The sequence below is a fragment of the Fukomys damarensis genome, unplaced genomic scaffold (genome assembly GCF_012274545.1).
Source record: "Fukomys damarensis isolate Sample0158 unplaced genomic scaffold, DMR_v1.0_HiC HiC_scaffold_19, whole genome shotgun sequence".
In the NCBI taxonomy this organism is placed as follows: Eukaryota; Metazoa; Chordata; class Mammalia; order Rodentia; family Bathyergidae; genus Fukomys; species Fukomys damarensis.
The window spans coordinates 64,764,005-64,786,345 of NW_022900931.1; the positions used below are offsets into that span (position 1 = coordinate 64,764,005).

The window sequence follows — 22,341 nt, forward strand, 5'->3', positions numbered from 1 at the left end:
GGCGGGACCCCACCCCCGGCCGGAAATGGCCAGCCCCAGCCACGCCTCCCGCGCCTGCAGGTTTTTCTGCTTTCTGATTGGGCCATCTCGGAACCCGCGCTGGAAGCCAGTTTGGGACACGCGCCCTGGAGCGACCTGCTCTTCTGGGCGCTGCTGCTCAACAGAGCCCAGATGGCCATGTACTTCTGGGAGATGGTGAGTGCCGACGCCCGCCTCGGATCCTTCTCCTGAGGGCGGCCCAAGGGACACCAGGGGCCTCTGCACGGTGCCCTGACCTCTGACAATCCGGGCCACACTCGTCTTCAGTGTGTGATATTTGACACCGACGGTGTCATTTTTCTGTTCCCTATGGCATGCATTTTTCATAAGCAGATTTTTCCATGAACAATGTACAGTGCTATATATCGGGCATCTGCCTGTGGTCGTACAGATCCAGCTCCTTTGCAGTGGTTTAGAGAGGCAGGTTGGACCTGACCCTGCAGCTCATAGGAAGTCATTTCCACATAGTCCCACTCGCAGGGGCAGGTGTAGCACATGGGAGAAGTCTGAGAAGCTGAGACAAGAGCAGGGAAATCATGGGATTCTAATGGGATCCAAAACGCAGTTGCTTTTATCCCCTAGAACCTACCTATAATCTCAGCACTTGGGAGGCTGAGGCAGGAGGACCCTGTGAGTTTGAGGCCAGCCTGAATTACCGAGGACGACCTTGTCTCAAAAACAAAACAAAGCAAAACAATAAACAAAGACCATGGGCTGTTTCAACACATCAGGTCATAGGTTCAAATTGTTTTAAATTGAGATTTTTAAAAATTTAGATAAATATTCATATAAGATTGACCACTTACACTTTTTTTGAACTGGGAATTAAACCCAGGGCCTCTGAGCTACATCTCCAGCCCTCTCTCTATATCTATATCTACCTATATGTATATCTATCTATCTATCTATCTTTTTTTTTTCTTTTTTTTGTACCGGGATTTGAACTTGGGTCCTTGCACTTGCGAGGCAGGCAGTGGCACCACTGAGCTAAATCCCCAGCCCCCTTTTTATATTTTGAGACAAGATCTTTCTAAGTTGCCTAGGCTGGGCTCCAACTTGTGATCCTGCCTCTGCCTTCCTCGTAGCTGGGGCCACAGGCAAGCAGCATCACGCCTGGCTTCCCCACGCAACCCATTTTGAAGTTTACAATTGAGGAGCATTTAGTACATTCACTGTTATTAATCATCACACTGCCTACTTCCAGAACGTGAAACCACTGGAACCCGAAACCTTTTACTCCCCAAGCAGTCAGTCCACATTCCGATCTCCCCGCCCTCTAGTGGCCGCTAATCTGTTTCCTGTCTCTATGCGTTGCCTGTTTCAGAGATTCCATCTAAATACAACCATATGCGCTGCGGCCTTTGGTGACTGGTTTCTTTCCTCAGCATGTTTTTGGAGTTCATCCATACTATAGCAGCTAGCAGTGCTCCATTCCTTTTCGTGGCCAAATAATATTCCATCGTACGAACAGATCCCATTTTACCTTCCAGGCATTCATTTGAGTTGTTCTGCTTTTTGGCCATTGTGAATAAGGCTGGTGTGAATATTCACGTACAGGTTTGTTTCAACACTCCTTTAGCCATTTATCTAGAAGTGGATTTGCTGGGTCATACAGTAACCTTGTGTTAGAGCTTGTGTCTAGATGTCACCCCGAAAGCCTCAAGAAGTCATAGGTGGGGCTTTTTCAGAGGTGGCTGAATCAAGAGTGTGTGAGTGATTAAGGGTGCGAGGATTAAGTATGAGCGATTTCTAAATCAGTCTACTGATTGGTTTGGTACTGCTCTAGTCCCTGTAGCCTAGATAGAGTATAAACGGGGCAGGAAAAAGCTGCTAAGGCCTCTCCCTTGCTTTGCTGTGCTTCCTTCTGCTGGCCATGAACTGTTTCTTTGCGGTCCTCTTGCTATGCCACCCTGCCTTGGAGTCTCAGCCAGTTATGGCCTGAAACCTCTCCAAGCTGTGAGCTAAATAAACCTTTCCTCCTTTAACTTTGGGTGTCGAGTATTTTGTTTCAGCAAGGAGAAAAGTAACTAAGACACTTTGTGTTTGATGTTTTTGAGGAACCGCCATACTCTTCCACAATGACTGCTGGGGTTTACATTCTCACCAGCAATATAAAGCAGTTTCATCTTCTCTATGTTCTTGTCAACAAATGTTCTGTTTTCAAAAAATTGTAAAATTGCGGGGTGTGGTGGCGCACGCCTGTAATCCCAGCACTTGGGAGGCTGAGGCAGGAGGATCGCTGTGAGTTCGAGACCAGCCTGGGCTACACGGTGAGTTCCAGGTCAGTCTCAAGTGCATAGTGAGACCCTGCCTCAAACTGCCCTCCCAATTGTAAAATATACATAACATAAACTTTACCATTTTAAGCCAGTTGTAGTGGTGCACACCTGCAATTCCAGCACCCAGAAGGCTGAGGAAGGAGAATCAGGTTCAAGTCCAAGGGATGGGGATGTAGCTCCGTGGCACCGTGCCTGCCTGGCAAGTGCAAGGTCCTACGTTCAATCCCTGGTACCAGCGGAAAAAAAAGAATTCAAGTCTATCCTGGACAATTTAGTGAGAGCCTGTCTCCCAACAAAAAAAGAAAATGACCATTTAAACAATTTTTAAGTGTACATCTTTTGCAGCATTCACATTGTTGTACAAACACTGCTGCTGTTTATTTGCAGAACTTTCCAAACTGAACTCTCTACCTGTGAAAAAATAACTCTCCATTCACCCAACCTCCTCTGTCTGCCGAGTGTGACAGCTCTCTGGACCTCCCCTCAGTGGGACCATTGAGTGTTGGTCTCAGTGAAGGCCTCTGGTGACCCCAGTTAATTTCTGCCCCCCGCCCCAGACTCTGACCCCATCCACTGTCTGTCTCCCTAGGGCTCCAACGCTGTGTCCTCTGCTCTTGGGGCCTGTTTGCTGCTCCGAGTGATGGCCCGCCTGGAAACTGAGGCTGAGGAGGTGGCCCGGCGGAAAGAGCTGGCGGCCAAGTTTGAGAGCATGGGTGTCGGTGCGTGGGCACCACGGCTGGGACCAGAGCCTGGGCAGCCGTGGGAGGGGGATGTGTGTCCCCCACCCTCCCCACACCCCTGTCTGCTCCTTCCCTCCCCCCACTGAGCCCCTTGTCCCCAGACCTCTTCGGAGAGTGCTACCGCAGCAGCGAGGAACGGGCCTTCCGCCTCCTCCTCCGTCGCTGCCCGCTCTGGGGCAATGCCACCTGTCTGCAGCTTGCCATGCAGGCTGATGCTCGAGCCTTCTTTGCCCAGGATGGGGTCCAGGTGAGCATCTGACTCTGAGGACTCTGTGGATGAGCCCCTTTCACTGGGAGCAGCCCCTGAAGGCCACACTCCTGGGCCAGCCTGGCTCTGTTGCTTCCAGTAGGCGGGCCTGCCTCTCAGTTAGAGAAGTCCTTCTCAGAGGAAGTCCCATCTCAGCTGCAGTTATGGGGCCCGAGGAAGCCCTGCTTCATCTACAGGAAGTCCTTTATACTTACGAGGTCCCTAGTTCTGATTCTCAGTGATTAGAATGACCTCGCAAATACTAACCTAGTGCTTTGAACGTGGGCAAACTTTTGTTTAGGAAATCCCACCCTTCCTATAGGAAATTCTTTTCCAAGGGTGGTACTGCTTGCCCCAAATTCTCTTCCATCCTGACAGTTGGACATTTTGTAAATTTTCTCAGTAGCCCTCACTTATTTTCTGAGATACACTCATCCTGTAGTTCAGGCTGGCTTTGGACTCATGGCGATCGTCCCACCTCAGCCTTCCGAGTGCTGGGATTACAGGCATGTCGTGGCCTGGCCCTCAATAGCCTTCATTTAAATCTGACCAGAGCACAGAAGTTCCCACCCTCCACACGGAAGGTTCTGTGCCCCCAGCAGGAAGTCTTGTTTACACAAACAGGAAGTCCCGTCCTCACCTATTAGGATGATTTGGCTGGGATTTCAGTAATTACCCAGAGCCACTTGCTCTGCACGGTGGAGAAACTAGTGGAAACCCTACTACTTACTGATTTCCTTGAGTCATTTCTTCAACATCTCTGCCTTGGATGTGAAGAGGAGAAAGTACTAGCACCACCCTCTTCGGGGGTGGCCGGGGTGAGGTGAGAGAGTCTGGAAAGGGCTCAGCCTAATATCTGGCTCATGATGTCCATAAGTTGTCTGCCTCTGACCACCGTCCCTCAACCTCTCACAGCCGTGGCCCCTACGCTGGCGCTTGCTCTGTGCCCTGGAGCCGTGGCCCAGGCCTCCAGCAGGGGTTTAGTGGGAGGCTGGGGGGGACTCAGGCTCCTGATGTTCCCCACGCCCCGCAGTCGCTGCTGACGCAGAAGTGGTGGGGGGAGATGGACAGCGCCACCCCCACCTGGGCCCTGGTTCTCGCCTTCTTCTGCCCCCCACTGATCTACACCAACCTCATCGCCTTCAGGTCAGTGCCCAGTTACTCTTCCAGCTCACTTCCGCTCACCTTCCTTGCTGGGCCTGCCTGGTGCACCCCTCCCCTGACAGAGGGCCTCTCTGTCCCTCCCCTGGATGGAACCTTCTGGAAGGTGAGCTTTTGGGGTGCTCCCCGGGTGTCTCTAGGGGCAGCTCCTCTGCTTTTCTGGCCACGGTCCTAGGAGAAGTTCCCTCTGGTGTGACTTTGGGAGCCACCTTTCTGTCTCTGTGCAGTGTCTTTGGGTAAAGAACTCTGAGTCTGTCTGGAAACCCCTGTCTGATTCTTACTTCTCCATGCCAGGAAACCAGAAGAGGAGTCCACACAGCATCAGAGGAGCCCTGACGTTGACATGGACATACACGTTAATGGGGAGGGTCCCCTTGGGTGAGTGACAGCCCCAGCACTGTGTGAGGTGGGGGTGTCCGGGGCAGTTTCGGGACGTGTGTGGCCTCCACATCCTTGGAGCCACTGGGCTCAAGGCCAAGCTCCTGGCCTGGCTTGAGATTTGCCTCTGCCACCAAGGAGGTCACTAGAAACCCTGTGCCTCAGACTGTATGTGCTTTTGGTTGTCTGTAGCAAGGGCGGTCAGGTGGAAATGGTTTATTTAGGGCTTTTCCTTGGATTTTTTTTCCTGACCCCTGAGCTGTTGCTCTTACAGCTCTTACAGTATCTTGTGGTAGTCATGAAGGTTTTCTAAAAATCAAGGTTATAAACTAGGTATCATGGCACATGCCTGTAATCCAAGCACTCAGGAGGCTGAGGCAGGAGAGTCACTGTGAATTTAAGGCCAGCCTAAATTACATAGTGAGATCCTGTCTCAGACTTTGCCCACATAAAAAAATCAGGCTTATGAGGCAGGGTGCAGCTCAATAGTAGAGCACCTGCCTGGCACGTGTGAGGTCCTGAGTTCTGTCCTTAGCACCACCACCACCACCAAAAAAAAAAAGCCACCTTAATTTGTGTGGCGCTTGTGCAATGACAAAATTGCCTAATGACGCATTTCTCAGAGTGTGTCCCTTTCGGTAAGTGGCACATGACTATATATGCATATATTGTTTTTTTAATTAATAAATTTGCTTATGTTGCTATTTGAGACAGTGTACATACAAAAAAATACCGAACATTCAAGGTAGAAGTGAAGGGATGTCTTTCAGCGGTGCCACACCTGCCTGGCAAGCACAAGGTCATGAGTTTGATGCCCCATACTGGAAAAAAACAAAAACAAGATAGAGGACAAAACTGGAGTCAGGGATTTAGCTCAGTGGTGTCACTGCCTGCCTCAAAAGCACAAGGTCCTGAGTTAGATCACCGGTACTAAAAAAAGACAAAATCAAGAGAAATGTTTGGGCTACAAAGCAAGTTTATTTTTTTATTTTTATTTTTGGCCTTCCTGTTAGTTTTGAATTGATTAATACTAAGTACTCCCATTCATTTGGGTGTTTCAGATTTAAGGTCAGATGTAAGAGGAAGAAATCAGGACAGAGGACCAGCACCCAATGGAGAAGGGTCAGAGATTTGAGCAGATTTTCCAGGCCAGAATTCAGAAGGCAATTTTGGTTGTGTGGTCATCGATTAAACACGGGGAAGGAAGTTATGTGAGCAGCCTGGGCCGGATAAGCTCAGACTGGAATCTGCCGGCCAGAAGTTAATCTTCAGGGACAGGGATGTGGAACCTGGAGGTCACAGGTCATCTTGGGGTCCAGTCAGCAGATGGCTCAAGTCAGAGGTTCTGAAAGGAAAAAAGAGGGATTTGGAATCGAAAGCCAGACAAGAGTCAGAAATCAGAGTTCAAAAGGGCGGGGAAAGCCAGAGCGAGAAAATCAGCAACTCAATGCAGGAATTTTCAGAGGTCAGAGGTTAGATAATAAGGGTCAAGGCTGCAGGCAGCCAGGGATGGTGGTTCCTACATCCGTGGAGGCTGAGGCAGGAGGACTGCAAGGTTGAGGCCAGCCTGGGCGATTTAGTGAGACCCCGTCTCACAGCTGGGGTGGGGAGAGGTGCTCCAGGTGCGGGTCAGGGCTCGGGACTGAAACCGCCTCCTCCTCCCTTCTCCCCACAGACCTAGCGACTCCCCGGGGAAGGTACAGCCGCGGGGCCGAGGTGGCCGCTGCTCAGGGCGCCGCTGCCTGTGCCGCTGGACTCACTTCTGGGGGTCGCCAGTGACCGCCTTCGTGGGCAACGTGGTCAGCTACCTGCTCTTCCTGCTGCTCTTTGCGCGTGTACTGCTGCTCGACTTCCAGCCGGGGGCGCCGCGGCTCTGGGAGCTGCTGCTGTACTTCTGGGCCTTCACTCTGCTGTGCGAGGAGCTGCGCCAGGGCCTGGGTGGAGGCTGGGGGAGTCTGGTCAGCGGAGGTCCCCGGCCCGGGCACGTCCCGTTACGCCACCGCCTTCAACTCTACGTGGCCGACACCTGGAACCAGTGCGACCTGCTGGCCCTCACCTGCTTCCTGCTGGGTGTGGGCTGCCGGTGAGTGGGCCCAGACCCAGGCTTAGGCGTCTCTCCAGGGCACGGAACCCAGGGCCTTTGCATGTGCTATATCCCTTGTCCCTAAGTATTTTTTTATTTTGCATCACAGTCTCTCTAAGTTGCCCTGGCTGGGCTCAAATCTGTGATCCTCCTGCCTCAGCCTCTTGCAGAGTCTAGGATCATTGCTGCCCAGGAATGGCCAGGCCAACTCTGATGCTTCCTTTAGACTTCAGCCAGCTGTCCCCACATTTGAGAGGGTCCTTGTCCTTCCAGACTCTGGTCGAGATCCCCCTAAATGGTGCGCTGACCATGGCTTCTCCCAGTACCCCCCTCACATGTGATTGTAAATTCCTCACGTGACATCTGTCTCATCCTTTCAGCAGTTTAAACCAGGCCCACAGATTTATTTCTTTCTTTATTTATTTGTGTCTGGGTTTTCTTTCTCTTTTTTTTGAGATGGTCTGTGTAGTTCAGGCTACTCACTAGGTAGCCCAAGGCGGCCTCCAGCTCATGGCAATCCTCTTGCCTCAGCCTCCCAAGTGCTGGGATTATAAGCATATGCCACTACATCTGGCCCTTAAACCGTCTTTTTTTTTTTTTCTGGTACTGGGGAGCGAACTCAGGACCTTGCAATTGCAAGGCAGGAGTGGTGCCACTGAGCTAAATCCCTGGCCCTAACCATCTTTTAAATATAGTCTCTTATCCCCCCCAAATAAATTAAAAATAAAAATAAAAGCAAAAAATTTAAAAAGGAGAAATATGTCCTCATTGAACAAGATTTTTTAAAAATAAAGGACAGATCAGAAACTGAAGGTTTTCCTCAGGGGTCGAAAACACCCTGCCTTTCTCAGAGGTCCTTCTATTGACAGTTTGGGGAACACCCTGTCGGCTCTTTTTCTGTTCATTTCCTGGACAGATTGTTTGTATGTAAATGATGTGATATGTATTTTTCTGGCCACTTTTCCTTTTTCTCGACAGCGTATCCTGAAGTTCTTTCACCGTCAGTATTTGGAAATGTATCTTACTCTCTGAAAATGCCCCATCAGATTTCAGAGGACAGGATTAGAACCATCAGGATTAGATCCTTGGCTAAGGATCAGTTGCAAAAAGATTGCTTTTTGCCAGAATTTAATGAAAGAAGCTGTTCTTTTTATAAGGCAATGAGACAAAAGTTCTGAAGCTCAAGAGAGAAAAATCATCCTGTTTCTTCAACAAGGTTTCTTTCATTTTCTACTCAAGATAGTATGAAGTTACAGTCAGAGAGTAACTGCTTTGTTTCTTCTGCCAATAAGTCTCCTTCTCCGTCCCTCCCTCCCTCCCTTCCATTTATCTTCCTCCCTGTGGCAGTTGCAATGGTGCACACCTGTAATCCCTGTTACTTAGGAGGCTGAGGCAGGCAGATCCCAAGTTGGAGGTCAGCCTAGACAATTTAACGAGACCTGTCTCAAGATAAAAATAAAAAGGGTTGGAGATTCACCTTAGTGGTAGAGCATGCATAAGGTTCTGGGTTCCATCTTCAGTACTACAAAGGAAAAAAAAAAAGCAAAATCCTTGGGAGACAGCAATGACCCTGTTCAAGCTCTGTCAGCTGGTCTGGGAAACAGCTTCCACTGTGCAGGGTCACAGTGATACGAAGTCACCTGACACAGTTGTTTATCCAGACCAAGCAGCACACTAATGCCACCCCTCATTTATTTTGTACAAAGTGTCTTCCGAGATGAAAGGACAAGGCCTCTCCTGTCCTGCTGTAGGGATGCCAGGCCTACTTTGGCTATTTTATCAACTCCACCTCTTTCCAGATGGCAGAAGAATCACTGCTTGGCAAAAATGAGAAGCACTCAGCTCTAGGAAGAGGTGTCCACTTACTTCCCCAGGCAAATGGATGAATCACTTTATTAATTAATTTTGAGACAGGGTCTTGCTATGAAGTCCAGGCTGGCCTTGAACTTGCAGTGATCCTCCTGCCTCAGTCTCCCTACTGCTGGGATCACAGGCAGGTGACACTATTCCTGGCTGCATCACTTTATTTTGCCAGTCCTCTCTAGATGGACATTTAGATTATTTCTATTGCTATAATTCCAAAACAATAAAAGTTTTCATCCCAGATGAAAGTAGGTGAATCAAAGGGCACATACTTTATTATTATTATTTTTGTTGTTGTTGTTGTTTTTGAGACAGGGTCTCACTATATAGTTGAGACTGACCTGGAACTCACTATGAAGCCCAGGCTGGTCTTGAACTGACAGCGATCCTCCTGCCTCAGCCTCCCGAGTGCTGGGATTACAGGCATGTGCATGCCTGCTGCACATACATTATTGACCTGGATTTCCTGTTAGGTAGCTTTGCCCAAGCACACAAGCACCACTAGGGCACAATAGTGCCCCCTCGAGGCAGTAGTAATTCCTACAACTGTCCATCTATAACATTTTCTAGCTCTCAACTTGGCTTTCACAATTTTTGTCCATCTGTTGCATGAAGGTGATTTTCTCTCCTTTTAGTTCACATGACCCCTCTAGGTAAGTTGGGCATCTTTTTGTAAGCTTAATGACCATGTGGGGCACTGTGTCAATAATCTTCATATTTTATCCTCTCTTTCCAGTTTTGTATGGGAGTTCACAGATCACCCACCCTAGTACTTTTGTTCTTATTTTTATCTTTTTTCCTCATTGAGTTTATTGGTACATGTTAGGTACACAGTACAGTCACATTCATTATTGGGATCTTGTACCTTTACATGACAAGTCTTAGTTCTCATTTTTTCCCCTAGTTTTGTTCTTTTAGCTATCTTCTTGCAACTTGCAGCTTGTCTTTTTTTTTTTTTTCCTGAGACAAGGCCTTGCTATGTATTCAAAGCCAGCCTTGAGCTCACTATGAAGCCACAGCGGACACGAACTCACGGAGATTCTCCTAGCTCAGTGTCTTGAGTGCTGGGGTTACAGATGTGTGCCACCGTGCCTGAGCATTTGACTTTTCATTTTGTATGCTATCTTAAATATTCTTCTATTTTTAATTTTTTTATATTGAAAAAAATCTGAGACTTAAAATTGCAGAAACAGCCCAAAGAGTTCTCCAGACCTTTTTAAAGCAGGCCTTTCCGATGTTGACAACAGACATGATCTGTACTCAGAAACCACACCCAAACCCTACCAGCTCTCCCACTGACACCCTTCCCGGCCCTGGAGCTAACCAGGGCCTTTCTACTGAGGTCCTCTCTGCTTTGCAGTTGTGAGCTCCACCCTGTTGAGGGCCCGGTGGTGGCTGGAAAGGGTGCTTTTGATGTGGGTTTGATCTATGTTCCCTTGTGAACAAAATTAGGCTCTGCATTTTGGCAGAAATGCTAAAGAAAGGGTGTTTTCCCTTTTTCAGTTCCATATCCATATCACGCACAGGAATTTTATATTTCAAAGTAGTCAAACTCATCAACTTTTTCGTTATTGTATTTTTATGTTCATGACTTATGATTTTATGTCTTGTTATTTTTGTTTGTTTGTTTGTTTTTTAAAAATTAAGTTTATTGATAAATTTAAGATAAACAATACAGTAACATTCATCATTGGGATCTTGTACATTTACAAGATGTATCTTGGTTCTTATTTTTTCCCCATTCCCCTGCCCTCCCTTCACCCTCTTCACCTGTTTTCTGGTTGTTTGTTTGTTGGCACTGGAGATCAAACTTGGGACGTTGGGCTTGTGAGGCAGGCAGTGGAACCACTGAGCTAAATCCCCAGCCCATGTTTTCTGTTTTTTAAGGCAGCGTCTCACTATGCAGCCCAGGGTGGCCTTGACTTTTCCCCTATGATATCCTGTCCTACCCAACCTCATAAAGCAAGTCTGTGTTTTCCTCTGAAGACTTCAACGTTTGCCTTTCACACTAGGTTCAGTCCATCCCAAGTTAAGTGCAGGGTGATACAAAGTAGGACTGTAGTTGTTATTTTCCTGCGGATGTTGCTGGTATTCACTGGCCTTTGCACTTCTGTGAACTGCGTGTCTTACCCTTCATCCTGTTTCCTGTTAGACTGATTATAATTCACACGATCTGTATATATTTTGCTTTTAATGGTTGGGCAGCTATTCCAGCAGTTTTGTTTTGTTGTTGTTGTTGTTGTTGTTTGTTTTTTGTGGTACCGGGGATCAAACTCGGATCCTTGAGCTTGCAAGGCAGGTGCCAGAAGCACTGAGCTTTTTCCCCGGCCCTTATTCCCGCATTTTTGAGGCAGGGTCTCACTCCAACCCAGGCTGGCCTTAAACTTTTTTTTTTTTTTTTTTTTTTTTTTTTGTACGGGGGATCGAACTCAGGACCTTACCCTTGTGAGGCAGGTGATGGAACCACTGAGTTAAATCCCTGGTCCCTGGCCTTGAACTCTTGATCCTCCTGCCTCGGCCTCTGGAGAGCTGGCATTACTGGCCGCCAGGCCTGCTTCTGGCAGTCTTTTCAGCTTGATTCATACAGGGACGCCACAGCTTTTTCCTAATCTTAACCTTTCATTTAGTAGTCATTTAGGTGTGCAGTGCCCTGTGCCCCAGTGCACACTGGTAACAGGACCCCATGTGAATCAGGGGTCCCGGTTCTGTCCTGTGGAGGCCTCAGGTCCTCCATGGCCCTCGAGTGACCGTGTCGCATGTCCCCCAACCCCAGGCTGACCCCGGGTCTGTATGACCTGGGCCACACCGTGCTGTGCCTTGACTTCATGATCTTCACACTGCGGCTGCTGCACATCTTCACTGTGAACAAGCAGCTGGGGCCCAAGATCATCATCGTGAACAAGATGGTGAGTCTCTGGAGGCGTGGCCTCGGGGCGTGGCCTGGGGGCGGGGCCGGCTCAGCATCCTCCTCCTCTGCAGATGAAGGACGTCTTCTTCTTCCTCTTCTTCCTCGGTGTCTGGCTGGTTGCCTACGGCGTGGCCACTGAGGGGCTGCTAAGGCCCCGCGACCGTGATCTCCCCAGCATCCTGCGCCGTGTCTTCTACCGGCCCTACCTGCAGATCTTTGGGCAGATCCCCCAGGAGGACATGGACGGTAGGGCCCGGGACCTGCGTCCTCGCTCCGGGTCTCCGTCCCCCTCGCACTCTCCTGTGTCCCCGCTGTGGGTCTCCGCCCCGCCCCTGCAGTCCCCTTCAGGTCCCTGAGGGTCTGCTTTCGCAGTGGCCCTCATGACGCCCACGAACTGCACGTCCGAGGAGGGCGCCTGGGCTCAGCCTCCGGGGCGCCAGGCGGGCTCCTGCGTCTCCCTCTACGCCAACTGGCTGGTGGTGCTGCTCCTCGTCGTTTTCCTGCTGGTGGCCAACATCCTACTGCTGAACCTGCTCATCGCCATGTTCAGGTGAGGCCCGGCGCTCTGACCGCCTCACCAGCTGGCCCTGCACCCCAGCCAGATTACCGAGCCGGGCTCAGCGGTGCAGGCTCTGACTCGGTCTGACGCCACAGCCAGGCGTGGCAGTGCGCGCTTGTAATCCCAGCTCTGGGAGGCTGAGGCAGGAGGATTATTTCTGGTTTGAGGCCAGCTTGGGCTACATAGTGAGACCCTGTCTCCAAAAACCAAAACCGAAATGAAAAACAAGCTAAGACTCACTGACTTGTCCTCGAATCCGGCCAGGCTTGGTTCTTCACTTGGGCTTTGGACTCTGATCTCGCTCAGCCAAGGCCAAAAAAATTTTTTTAAATTGTGGTTAAATACATATAATAGAAAATTGACCCTTTTTACCATTTGTAGGTGTACAATTCGGTGACATTAATTACATTCATAGTGCTCCGCAACCCCCTCCACCCCCGTCATTTCCACTGTTAATAATTCGTGTTTCCCTTGACAGTCCTTGGTAATCTTGAATCTGCTTTCCACCTCTGGATTGACCTGTTCTAGATGTTTCATGCCCTTGTCTGTGGTTTGTACACTATCTGCCCTTTTGTGTCTGGCTTCTTTCACTTAGCACAGCATTTTCAAGCTTACAGCTATGTAATAGCAACGTGTCAGAACTTAATGCCTTTTTATGGCTGAATAATATTCCACTGTCAGGACGTGTGTGTTGATTGCTTATTTATCTGAGATGGAATCATGGATTGTTTCCACCTTTCTGGCTCTTGCGAGTCGTGCCCCAGGGACTGTCAGCATGTAAACGTCAGTTCAAGTTTTTGTTTTGTTGGTTGGTTGTTTTTTTGCTTTTTGTTTGGTACCAGGGATCGAACTCAGGACCTTCAGCCTGCGAGGTAGGTAGCAGAACCACAGAGCTACATCCCTGACCCTTCCGGTCCCTGTTTTATATCTTTGGGCCATGTACCTAGACGTGGCATTGCTGGGTTATCTTGTGACTCTATGTTTAGCTTTTTGAAGATCTGCCCAACCCTTTCCCACAGCAGTTGTGTCAGTTTACAGCCTCACCAGCACAATGAGGTTTCTTGTTTCTCCACGTCTGTGCCAGTCCTTGTTACTTAACTTGTGAAAAACCGTAATGAGCCTAGCGCTGGTAAAGTGGTGTCTTCTTCCGGTTTGTATTTGCATTTCCTTGACGATGGCTGGTGTTGAACAGTTGTCCCTCTGTTTATTGGTCTGTTATTTTCTCTTTGGAGAAAAGCATACTCACCTTTTCCCCATTGTAAAATTGGTTGTCAGTCTTTTTGCGATGGCCACAGTTCCTTATACATTCTATAAACGTCTATTTGATTCACAAACGTTTTCTCCCACTCAGTAGGCTGTCTCTCTTTTCTTGGTAATGTCTTAATGAGGCACAAAAACTTTTGATTTTGGTGAAATCCACTTTGTCTGTTTTTCTTTGGTTGCTTATAATTCTGATGTAAGGGCCTATTGCCCAGTCCAAAGTCATGAAGATTTGCTTGTTTCTTTCCGAAGAGTTCTATGGTTATAGCTCTTCCAGTGGGGGCTGTTGGTGCTTCTGTCTCAGTTAAGTTTTTGTGTGGAATGGGAGGTGAGGGCCCAATTTCATTCTCTGTGTGTATGGAGATCCATTCATCCCAGGCTAACTTGCGTAAGAGACTGTTCCTGCCCTTTGGTCAGACTTGGCACTCTTGTTAAAATCAGTCAGCTGTTGTTTAAATTCCTAGGGCGGCTGTAATAAAGTTTCCACACCTGCGTGTCTTTAAATAACAGGCATGCACTGTCTCACAATTCTGGATACAAACCCAAGATCACGGTGTTGGCAGAGTTGGTTCCTTCTGAGGGCTTAAGTAAGGCAGAATCTGTTTCGTGCCCATCTCCGTGGCTCTTGGTGGGGTGGTGGCCGTCTCGGGCTTGTAGATGCACCACTGAAATCTCTGCTTTCATCTCTCTGTGTAGGTCTGTGTTTAAATCTCCCCATTTTATAATGACAGCAGCCAGCACCCAATGACCTCCTTTTAACCTAATTACTCTGCCAAGACTCTATTTCCAAATAAAGTCATATTCTGAGGTAGTAGGGGTTAGGACTTGAGCTATCTTTTTGGTTTTGTTTTTGTACTAGGGATTGAACTCAGGCCCTTGTGCTTGCAAGGCAGGTGGCAAAACCACTGAGCTAAATCCCCAGCCCTGTTTTGTTTTTTGAGTCAGGGTCTCACTCTGCAGTTCAGGTTGGCCTTGAAATCACTGTATTGTCTGGCTGGTATCAAACTCAAGGTGATCCTCCTGCCTCAGCCTGTGGGTGCTGGGATTACAGGGATTTGCCACCATATGCAGCTAAGCATATCTTTTAAAAGGAGATAGTTTGCTCTAAAATGTGCACTGATTTATGAGTTTATTTCAGGACTTTTAGTCCATGAGTCTGTATGCCTGTCCTTATGCCAGTACCAAGCTGTTTCAAATACTGTTGCTTTTCAGCATACTGGAAATTGGGAAGGGTAAGCCCTTCAACTTTGTCATTTTTCAAGACTAGTTGGGCTGTTCAGGGCCTCCTGGAAGTCCATCATAATTAACAATTGAATTTTCCATGTCTGCAGAAAAGATTGTTGAGATTTCTGTAGTGATTGCATTAAATGTGGAGAGTGCTTTGTGTAGCATTTAATATACACTCTGAAAAGAGTATTCCAGCAATATTTTGTAATTTTCCTGTGTAAGTCTCCCATTTTCTTCATTAAGTTTATTTCTAGTGCTTAATTTTTGTAAATGCTATTGCAAATGAATTGCTTTGGTTTTTTTTTGTGTGTGTGTGTGTGTGTGTGTACTAGAGGGCCTTTTAATTTTTAATTTAGAGGGCTCTGAATCTGGGGCCTTTAAAAATTGTTTTTGGAGGGCTGGGGATTTAGCTCAGTGGTTCCGCCGCCTGCCTCGCAAGCATAAGGACCCGAGTTTGATCCCTGGTACAAAAAAAAAAAGTTTTTGTACACAAAGTCTTGCTAAGTCACGAAGTTGTCCAGGCTAGGCTTGAGCTTGTGATCTTCCTGCCTCAGTTTCCTTGAGGGCTAGTGTTATGGCACTGAGAGGGCAGGCAGACCAAGGAAGAGCGGAACTTAGAGAACTGAAGGGAAAGGCAGGTTGATTTGCTGGTGGGCCCAGTGGAAGTCACCTTCCAGAGTCTGAGCTTCGATTTTAAGTTTGTTTTTATTTTTATATCGCTCTTTAGATGGGGAAGAAAAGCAAGCAGAATTTTATAGAAGCAGAACTTTGCAAGGGGTAGGTAGATGGAGGCAAATGTTGCTTTTAGAGTTTCTCTTTAAGACATAGGGAAGGGGCTGGAGGTTTAGCTCAGTGGTGCAAGCGCAAGATTCTGAGTTCCATCCCAGGTTCCGGAAAACAAAACAAAAAACAAAAACATAGGGAATTATAGGCAGCTGTTATTCCAGTAGTGCATCCTTCCAGCACAGTGACCTTCATAGGCCTAAAAGGAGGGGCAAGCCTTGAGACTGTCAGTTTCTGTCAAGCATCTCTATCTTTTGGGTTTGTTTTTGTTTTTTTTTTTTTCATTAGGATCACAGGCACACATCACCAGGCCCAAGACATTGATTGATTTTCACATACTGAACTGCCATTACTTTCTTATTGTAAACCCCACTTGGTCATGATATATGATCCTTTTAATCTGGGGCTGGACTTGGTTTGGTTTTTGAGGCTGTTCATATGTGTATTTATAAAGGATATTGGCCTATACTTTCCTTGTGATGTCTTTACTTGGCTTTGGTATCATGGTAATGTGGGCCTCGTGGAATAACTTAGGACATATTCTCTCCTTTTCAATTTTTTGGGAAGAATTTGTAAAGGATTTCATTCTTTAAATGTTTCGTTTAATTCACTATTGAAGCCATCTGGTCCTGTGCCTTTTATTTATTGGAGATGTTTTGATTGGTGATTCACTGTCTTTATTTGCCCTCAGTATCTTTACTCTTGATAGGTCTGTTGAGACTTTCTATTTTCTCTGGAGTCAGTGTAATTTATGTGTTTTCAGGAATGTGTCCATTTCGTCCAGGTTACCTAATTTGTTGGCATACAGTTCTTGTAATTGTTGATAGTGTATAATCCTTTTTATTTCTACAATGTGAACAGTAACATCCTCATTTCCATTTCTGATTTCTGTGATGGTGGGGAAGGAACCTAGGGATTCACTTATGCCAGGCAAGTGCTCTATGCCTGAGCTACATCCCCAGCCCTCAGAGTCTTGAGCCTGATTCCAATTCTGTCTCCAACCTCTACTTTAATCCATCATACCATCCCCAATTTGACCTTTGACGTCTAACCCTTCGCCTCTTCTAACCCCACTTCTAATCATGTCCTGTAATAATTGATTTCGTTGACCCTGATAGCTGCCTGCAGCTATGGACTTCTAAGATATATCACCTGAGGTCTAACCTATTTCCGCCCAACTCCTGGCCTTGGTTTTGGATGACCTTTAACCTCTGACCTCTGCAGCTACACGTTTGGCAAAGTACAGGGCAACAGCGACCTCTATTGGAAGGCACAACGCTACAGCCTCATCCGGGAGTTCCATTCTCGGCCTGCACTGGCCCCGCCTCTCATCATTATCTCTCACGTGCGACTCCTCTTGAGGCGCCTGCGCAGGAGCCGAAGGTCCAACAAATTTGCCTCTCCGGAGCACTTCCGTAAGCACAGAAACCTGGCCTTCAGTGGGTGGAGCTCGGGAAGTAAAATCGGCTGGAAAGACGGGTGTGGCCAGAAGACGTGACCAGTTAGGGGCGGGGGCGGGGCTAATCTAGGACCGCCCGGGGGCGGGGTCTGCAGATCGCTCTGAGGCAGGTGGCCTGGAAGAGGGTGCTGGGCCTGGAGTGAGGCGCACCCGGGGTGGAAGGGGCGCTTGACTCATTGGCTGCGCCCACCAGGTGTCTACCTCTCCAAGCAAGATGAGCGGATGCTGCTGACATGGGAGTCGGTGCATAAAGAGAGCTTCCTGCTGGCCCGCGCGCGGAACAAGCGGGACAGCGACTCTGAGCGGCTGAAGCGCACGTCTCAGAAGTGAGTGAGGGAGGGATCCACGGGCTTTAGCTTAGTGGTATACATCAGAAGCGCAAGGTCCCGAGTTCGATCCCTGGTACCAAAAAACAGCAACAAGAGGGAGGGCGGGGCCCGAGCGGGCGAGGCCTGTAGTCAGGGCCATCCGTGACTTGCTGGGTGTAGAGGCGGGGCTTGTGGAGGGGCGGGGCGGAGCCCTGTGGGCGGGGCTTCTCGGGTGGGCGGGGCTGCCATCCCGAAGGTCCCTTTTCTTAGGGTGGATACTGCGTTGAAGCAGCTGGGGCAAATCCGCGAGTACGATAGGCGTCTGAAAGGGCTGGAGCAGGAGGTGAGGACGTGGGGCCCAGCTGGGGGGCTGTGGCAGGGGCCGGGGCAGCAGGGTTCCCTTCTCCCTCCGTGTCCCTCCTCCCCAGGTCCAGCACTGTAGCCGTGTCCTGGACTGGGTGGCCGAGGCCCTGAGCCGCTCCGCCGTGCTGCCTCCAGGCGGGCCGCCAGCCCCTTCCCGGCCCGGGCCGAAAGGTCAGTGAATAGGGCTTGGCAGTGGCTTTCCCGCACCAGTACTTCCGCTGACTTCCGTCGTCCCTGGTCCCTCTTCGTCTCCTTTGTGCCTTCTGTGCTGCTTTCTCCGGATTTCCGATTTCCAGTCTCCCATTGTTCCTCTTCCCTGTCACCTACTGGTGAGACGACTTCTCTTCCCTGCAGACTGAGTGCTGCTGGTGGTATTCAAGGAGGGGCCCTGAGGATCCTGCTCCGAGACAAGGCCCAAGTGACCCCCCTGTGTGTCCAATGGCCTTGTCCCTGAGCTGGGCCCCAGGCTCCCGGACCACAGCGGGGACACCTTGGGGAGTGTCGCCCAAGCCAACCATCTCAGGGCCGGCTCTTCCAGCATCGGCCTGGCTCTGGGGGGATCAGGCTGTGCAACCTGAACTGCTGGCCCAGTGGGGGACACAGGAAGGACCTTGGGGCTGTGGGGACCACTGACCCTATTCCCAGCTTCCCCACACTGGGGAAATAAAGCTTTTGAGATAAGTAGTGTTCGGCCGCTTGATCCTTGGGGAACTGGTTGGTGTCTGCATTCTTCTGGGAGGGGCCGGAGCTAGAGTGGGAGCTCTGGGACCCTGGTGGGTTCACATGTCTGGGTGTCTGTCCCTCCAGCCCCTCTGGTCCTGCCTGACTCACATCCTGAGTGTCTTATCTATGTTATTCTGCCGGTCCTCACTTCAGGGGGCGAGAACCCATCTTGGGCCCCATCAGTCTATTTCTCAGGGGAAAAGTAGCTCACTGATAATAGGCAGATTATCTCCTGGAGAGGGGTGGGTGGGTGAGTGCTGAGTACATCTGCTTGGCAATAGGCAAACATGATGCAGATTTGAGTGGATAAATGCATATTTGTCTTTAAAAAGTCTAATTAGTGGAAAATTGTAGGCCACGCACACATGGAGTTGAGGCAGTTGCATCATTACACATGCAATTTAACTAAATAACTCATAGCAAACTAAACTGATAATGACAAAGCTGAACTGACAGCAATTATTAGTTAAATGGCAAGAAAGCCACCAACAGCCAACACATCCCCAAATCCAAACCAAAACATCCTTCCTCCAAATTGGAAGGTTTCCAACTGGCTGCCTCTCGGGGCTCACAGTAGCTTTGAAACGTTGCCAAGTGTTGTGTGACGCCCAGACTTCCGGAAACACTGAATCAGCCTCACCCACCCAGGCGCTAACGATCATGGTAATGAGGATGGTGGTGATTGCAGTGAATTGGAGACACAGAGGGCTGTGTGTCTGACATTGTAGTAGGTGTTTCTGAACATAGCCGTGTAATGTGGGAAAGAAGATGCTCAGATTTCTCAGGGATTACACCCTCTTTTGTTGGTACTGGGGCACCCAGGGGTGCTCTGTCATGGAACTACATCTCCCACCTCTTTTTTTACCCACCCTTTTAATTTCTTTTGGAATAGGATCTTGCTAAGTTGTCCATGCTGGCGCTCAACTCAAGACCCTCCTGCCTCAGCCTCCCACATTGCTGGGATTGCAGGTGTGCACCGCAGTGCCTGACTTAGACACTGACTTGGAGCCTCTCTCCATGGGGCCAAATGCTACTACTGTGATTTACCAGAGTGAGATTATGTGGTGGTTAGGAATAAGTGAAGTTTTTGCCGTAGTACTTCGTCACCATGAGTTCTGTGGGTCTAGACCCCACTCCTTACAGTTTATAATGGTATGAGACACATTTGCCATCTGGGGAAATTCCCAGTGCCCATGGGATGAGGGATGACAGGACAGTAAGGACCAAGAGAAGGTCCCTGCAACTTTCTTTTTCTACCAGCAAGAAATAAGTTGAGAAGACACCGGTGTGACAGTCACCAGCATGTGTTCATTCCGTGCTGCTCTGTGTCCTCGTCTGAAAGCAGAGTTCGGAGAAGGGCTGCAGTGGTGCCTACTTAGACAAGGGAGACTGCAGTTGTATTTGCCTTTCCGGGGTGGTTCGTTTGCTTGGCTGTTGTTTTGAGCTACTCTAGCAAGTGACCGGACTCCACCCAAGTTTGAGTGGAGTCCATTTAGCAGGAATCCTTTAAATCAAGCTCTGCCCAGGGGCTCCTCACCCTCCCCAGGTCCCACAGAGTTACAGCCCTGTGGGGTCCAGCGGAAGGGAAGTGGATTTCCCAATCCTCATGCTGCCTGCCCAGCTGTGAGTAATAACATCAATCATCTCTGACCCAGGAGTCTCATGGCTTCTGGCAAAGTCTACGAGGCAGCAGAGGGCTGACTTGTAAGGAGGCAAAATCGCAGAGCAGACCTGCAAGTGCTGGCAAAGAGGGTGTGACTTCGGCGGAGGTAGGGCTTTCTGGAATAGGAAGGCCGACCAGAGGATGGTTCAGGATATGAGAAGACTACCTGAGGGCCAGCAGAGGGCGCCAGGAGAAAGGATCTCCACTCTCCTATCTGACAGTGGCCAGAGGTGGGCTGAGTGGCCAGAGGTAGGATGGAAAGGAGCGGATCAAAGGGGCCCTCCCTGGGCAGGGAGATGGGGGAGAGATCCTGGCAAGGAGGCTGCAAGTCCTGAGACCCAATCACAAGGCTCCTAAGTGGGAAGAGGCTTTAAAAGTACTGTCAGCAAGGAGGACCTTGGTAATGGAGATAAAGCTTTGCATGCTGGTGGTGTACTCTGAAAGGCTGAGGCAGGAGGGTCTCAAGTTTGAGCTCAGCCTCAGCAATTTAGCAACTTAGTGAGACCTGTCTTAAAATTAAAAATAAAAAAGGACAGGGCATATAGCTCAGTGTGAAGGATCTGGGCTCAATCCTCGGTGAGGGGAGGAAAAGCATTGGGTGGACTAGAAACAGCACAGAGGGCACCACTGTTGCTCTGCACCCCTGCTGCACCCCAGTTTGGGCCAGACCCACAGATGGGTGCAGGGGCGACCACGGAAGGAGGACTGGGGGGCAGAGCCTGGGGTGTGAGAGGGGCAGCATAGCCGAGTGAGGCAGGGTCTTGCTATGTAGTCCACGCTGGTCTTGGACTCATTATATAGCCCAGGCAGCGATTCTCCTGCTTCAGCCTCCCGAGTTCTGGGATGACAGATGTACACCACCACGCACTGGGGCATCTGATGTTGAATGCAAAGTTTGTGGACGCTGGTTTCTCAGATGCTCGTACCTCGAGGGCCCCGTAAGTATTGGGATTCTCCCAGGGAGGGGCTGTTGCGTGTGTCGGGTATCAGAAACAACTGGCATCCCAGGAGGAAAGGAAGTGACAGCTTTTTCCTGTCGGTTGTAGAGGTTGAACCCAGGGGCGTTGAGGTCCATTTATGTTTGAGAAAGGGTCTCTAAATTGCGGGATCATCAGAACCCATTTCCCGGTACCACAGCGCCACCTGCCGGGCGCAGTAGCCAAGCGCACCCTCTGGGAAGTGTGGCCGTCAAGCCGTGCTTTGAAGGAAGCGCCTGCCGGGTGGAGGCCTCGACTCCTGGCCACACATCCGCATTTAGGATGGGTCAACTCCAACTCAATGACTTAAGGTCGGCAATGGCTAGATGTAAATGGTAGTCAAGGGCACAGCTGGTTGGCCTTGGTGTCATCTGTTTTGGTGGCAGCTACTCCTTTGGAGAAACACACACACGCAGACACACACACGCATACACACACACCCTCCTTCGCAGTCCCGGAAACAATTCCCTTAAATTACTGGGCTGACCCGGCTATGGTAAAGGCGGGCACTGTCCACTAGGGGGCAGCAGCCAACCGAGCCTATCGTCCACAACGCGGACGATTGCTTTGTAAGGGATCCCGTGGGACCTGCCTTTCCGTACTATCCACAGGCATCTGGCGCTGCATGTGACGCCACTTTCCTCACTCCCTCCTGGTCTGCGCACCGACCACTGGATGTGACTGTCGCAGAGGGGCTTCGATTTGGGGGGAGCTTTATAGACCCAATCTGGAAACGCAGGACCCTGCTCCTGACCATTCCGGGAGTGAGGCGCCTTTCTTTCCCCTGCACAGCCTGGCCCCTTGACCCGGGCCAAGCAGGGGGTTCAGACTCGATTCTGGGTTAGACCTTGTCCTAAGTCAAGCGTCAGCAAACTACAGCCTGTGGGATAAATCTAGCCCTAGACCCGTTTTTGCGTGGCCCACAAGCTAAGAAAGTTTTTCGTGTTTTTCAGGATATATATATATATATATATATATATGAAGATGAATATGCAACAGAGACCATATGTCCTGCAAAACCGCAAATGCTTATTATCTGGTCCTTTTTAGAAAGAGTTGTCTGACTCCTCTCATGGCTGGAGCCACTTGCCAATGCTATACACATCTTAACCGAGACAAAGCGCTGGGGATCCGAGTCAAGACCAACGGCAAAGCTGGTGCGGCTGTGTCTTTCTAGGGTAGATGTGCACACACGGGAAGTCCAGCCACGGCTTCGGGGCCCATCTTGGTCAGCCCGTAATCATTGTAGGACGCCAAGGACCAGCGGGTCTAAGCTTCTTTAAGAAAGTCATAGCAGAGGATGGAACAGCTTAGATTACAT

General features: G+C 49.5%; 1 protein-coding gene across 1 annotated transcript in view; it reads left to right on the plus strand.

Moving 5' to 3' along the window:
• The window catches only part of Trpm4 (transient receptor potential cation channel subfamily M member 4), a 41,540-nt gene that overhangs the window by 8,104 nt on the left and 11,095 nt on the right, over positions 1-22,341 (plus strand). Inside the window, exons 10-22 of the mRNA XM_010640888.3 lie at positions 10-195; positions 2,908-3,037; positions 3,160-3,305; positions 4,339-4,451; positions 4,761-4,844; positions 6,520-6,927; positions 11,564-11,696; positions 11,770-11,944; positions 12,071-12,248; positions 16,752-16,942; positions 17,180-17,312; positions 17,565-17,637; positions 17,723-17,828. Of these exons, the coding sequence (XP_010639190.1) occupies positions 10-195; positions 2,908-3,037; positions 3,160-3,305; positions 4,339-4,451; positions 4,761-4,844; positions 6,520-6,927; positions 11,564-11,696; positions 11,770-11,944; positions 12,071-12,248; positions 16,752-16,942; positions 17,180-17,312; positions 17,565-17,637; positions 17,723-17,828 (2,056 nt within the window). The remainder of the gene's footprint in view (positions 1-9; positions 196-2,907; positions 3,038-3,159; positions 3,306-4,338; positions 4,452-4,760; positions 4,845-6,519; positions 6,928-11,563; positions 11,697-11,769; positions 11,945-12,070; positions 12,249-16,751; positions 16,943-17,179; positions 17,313-17,564; positions 17,638-17,722; positions 17,829-22,341) is intronic.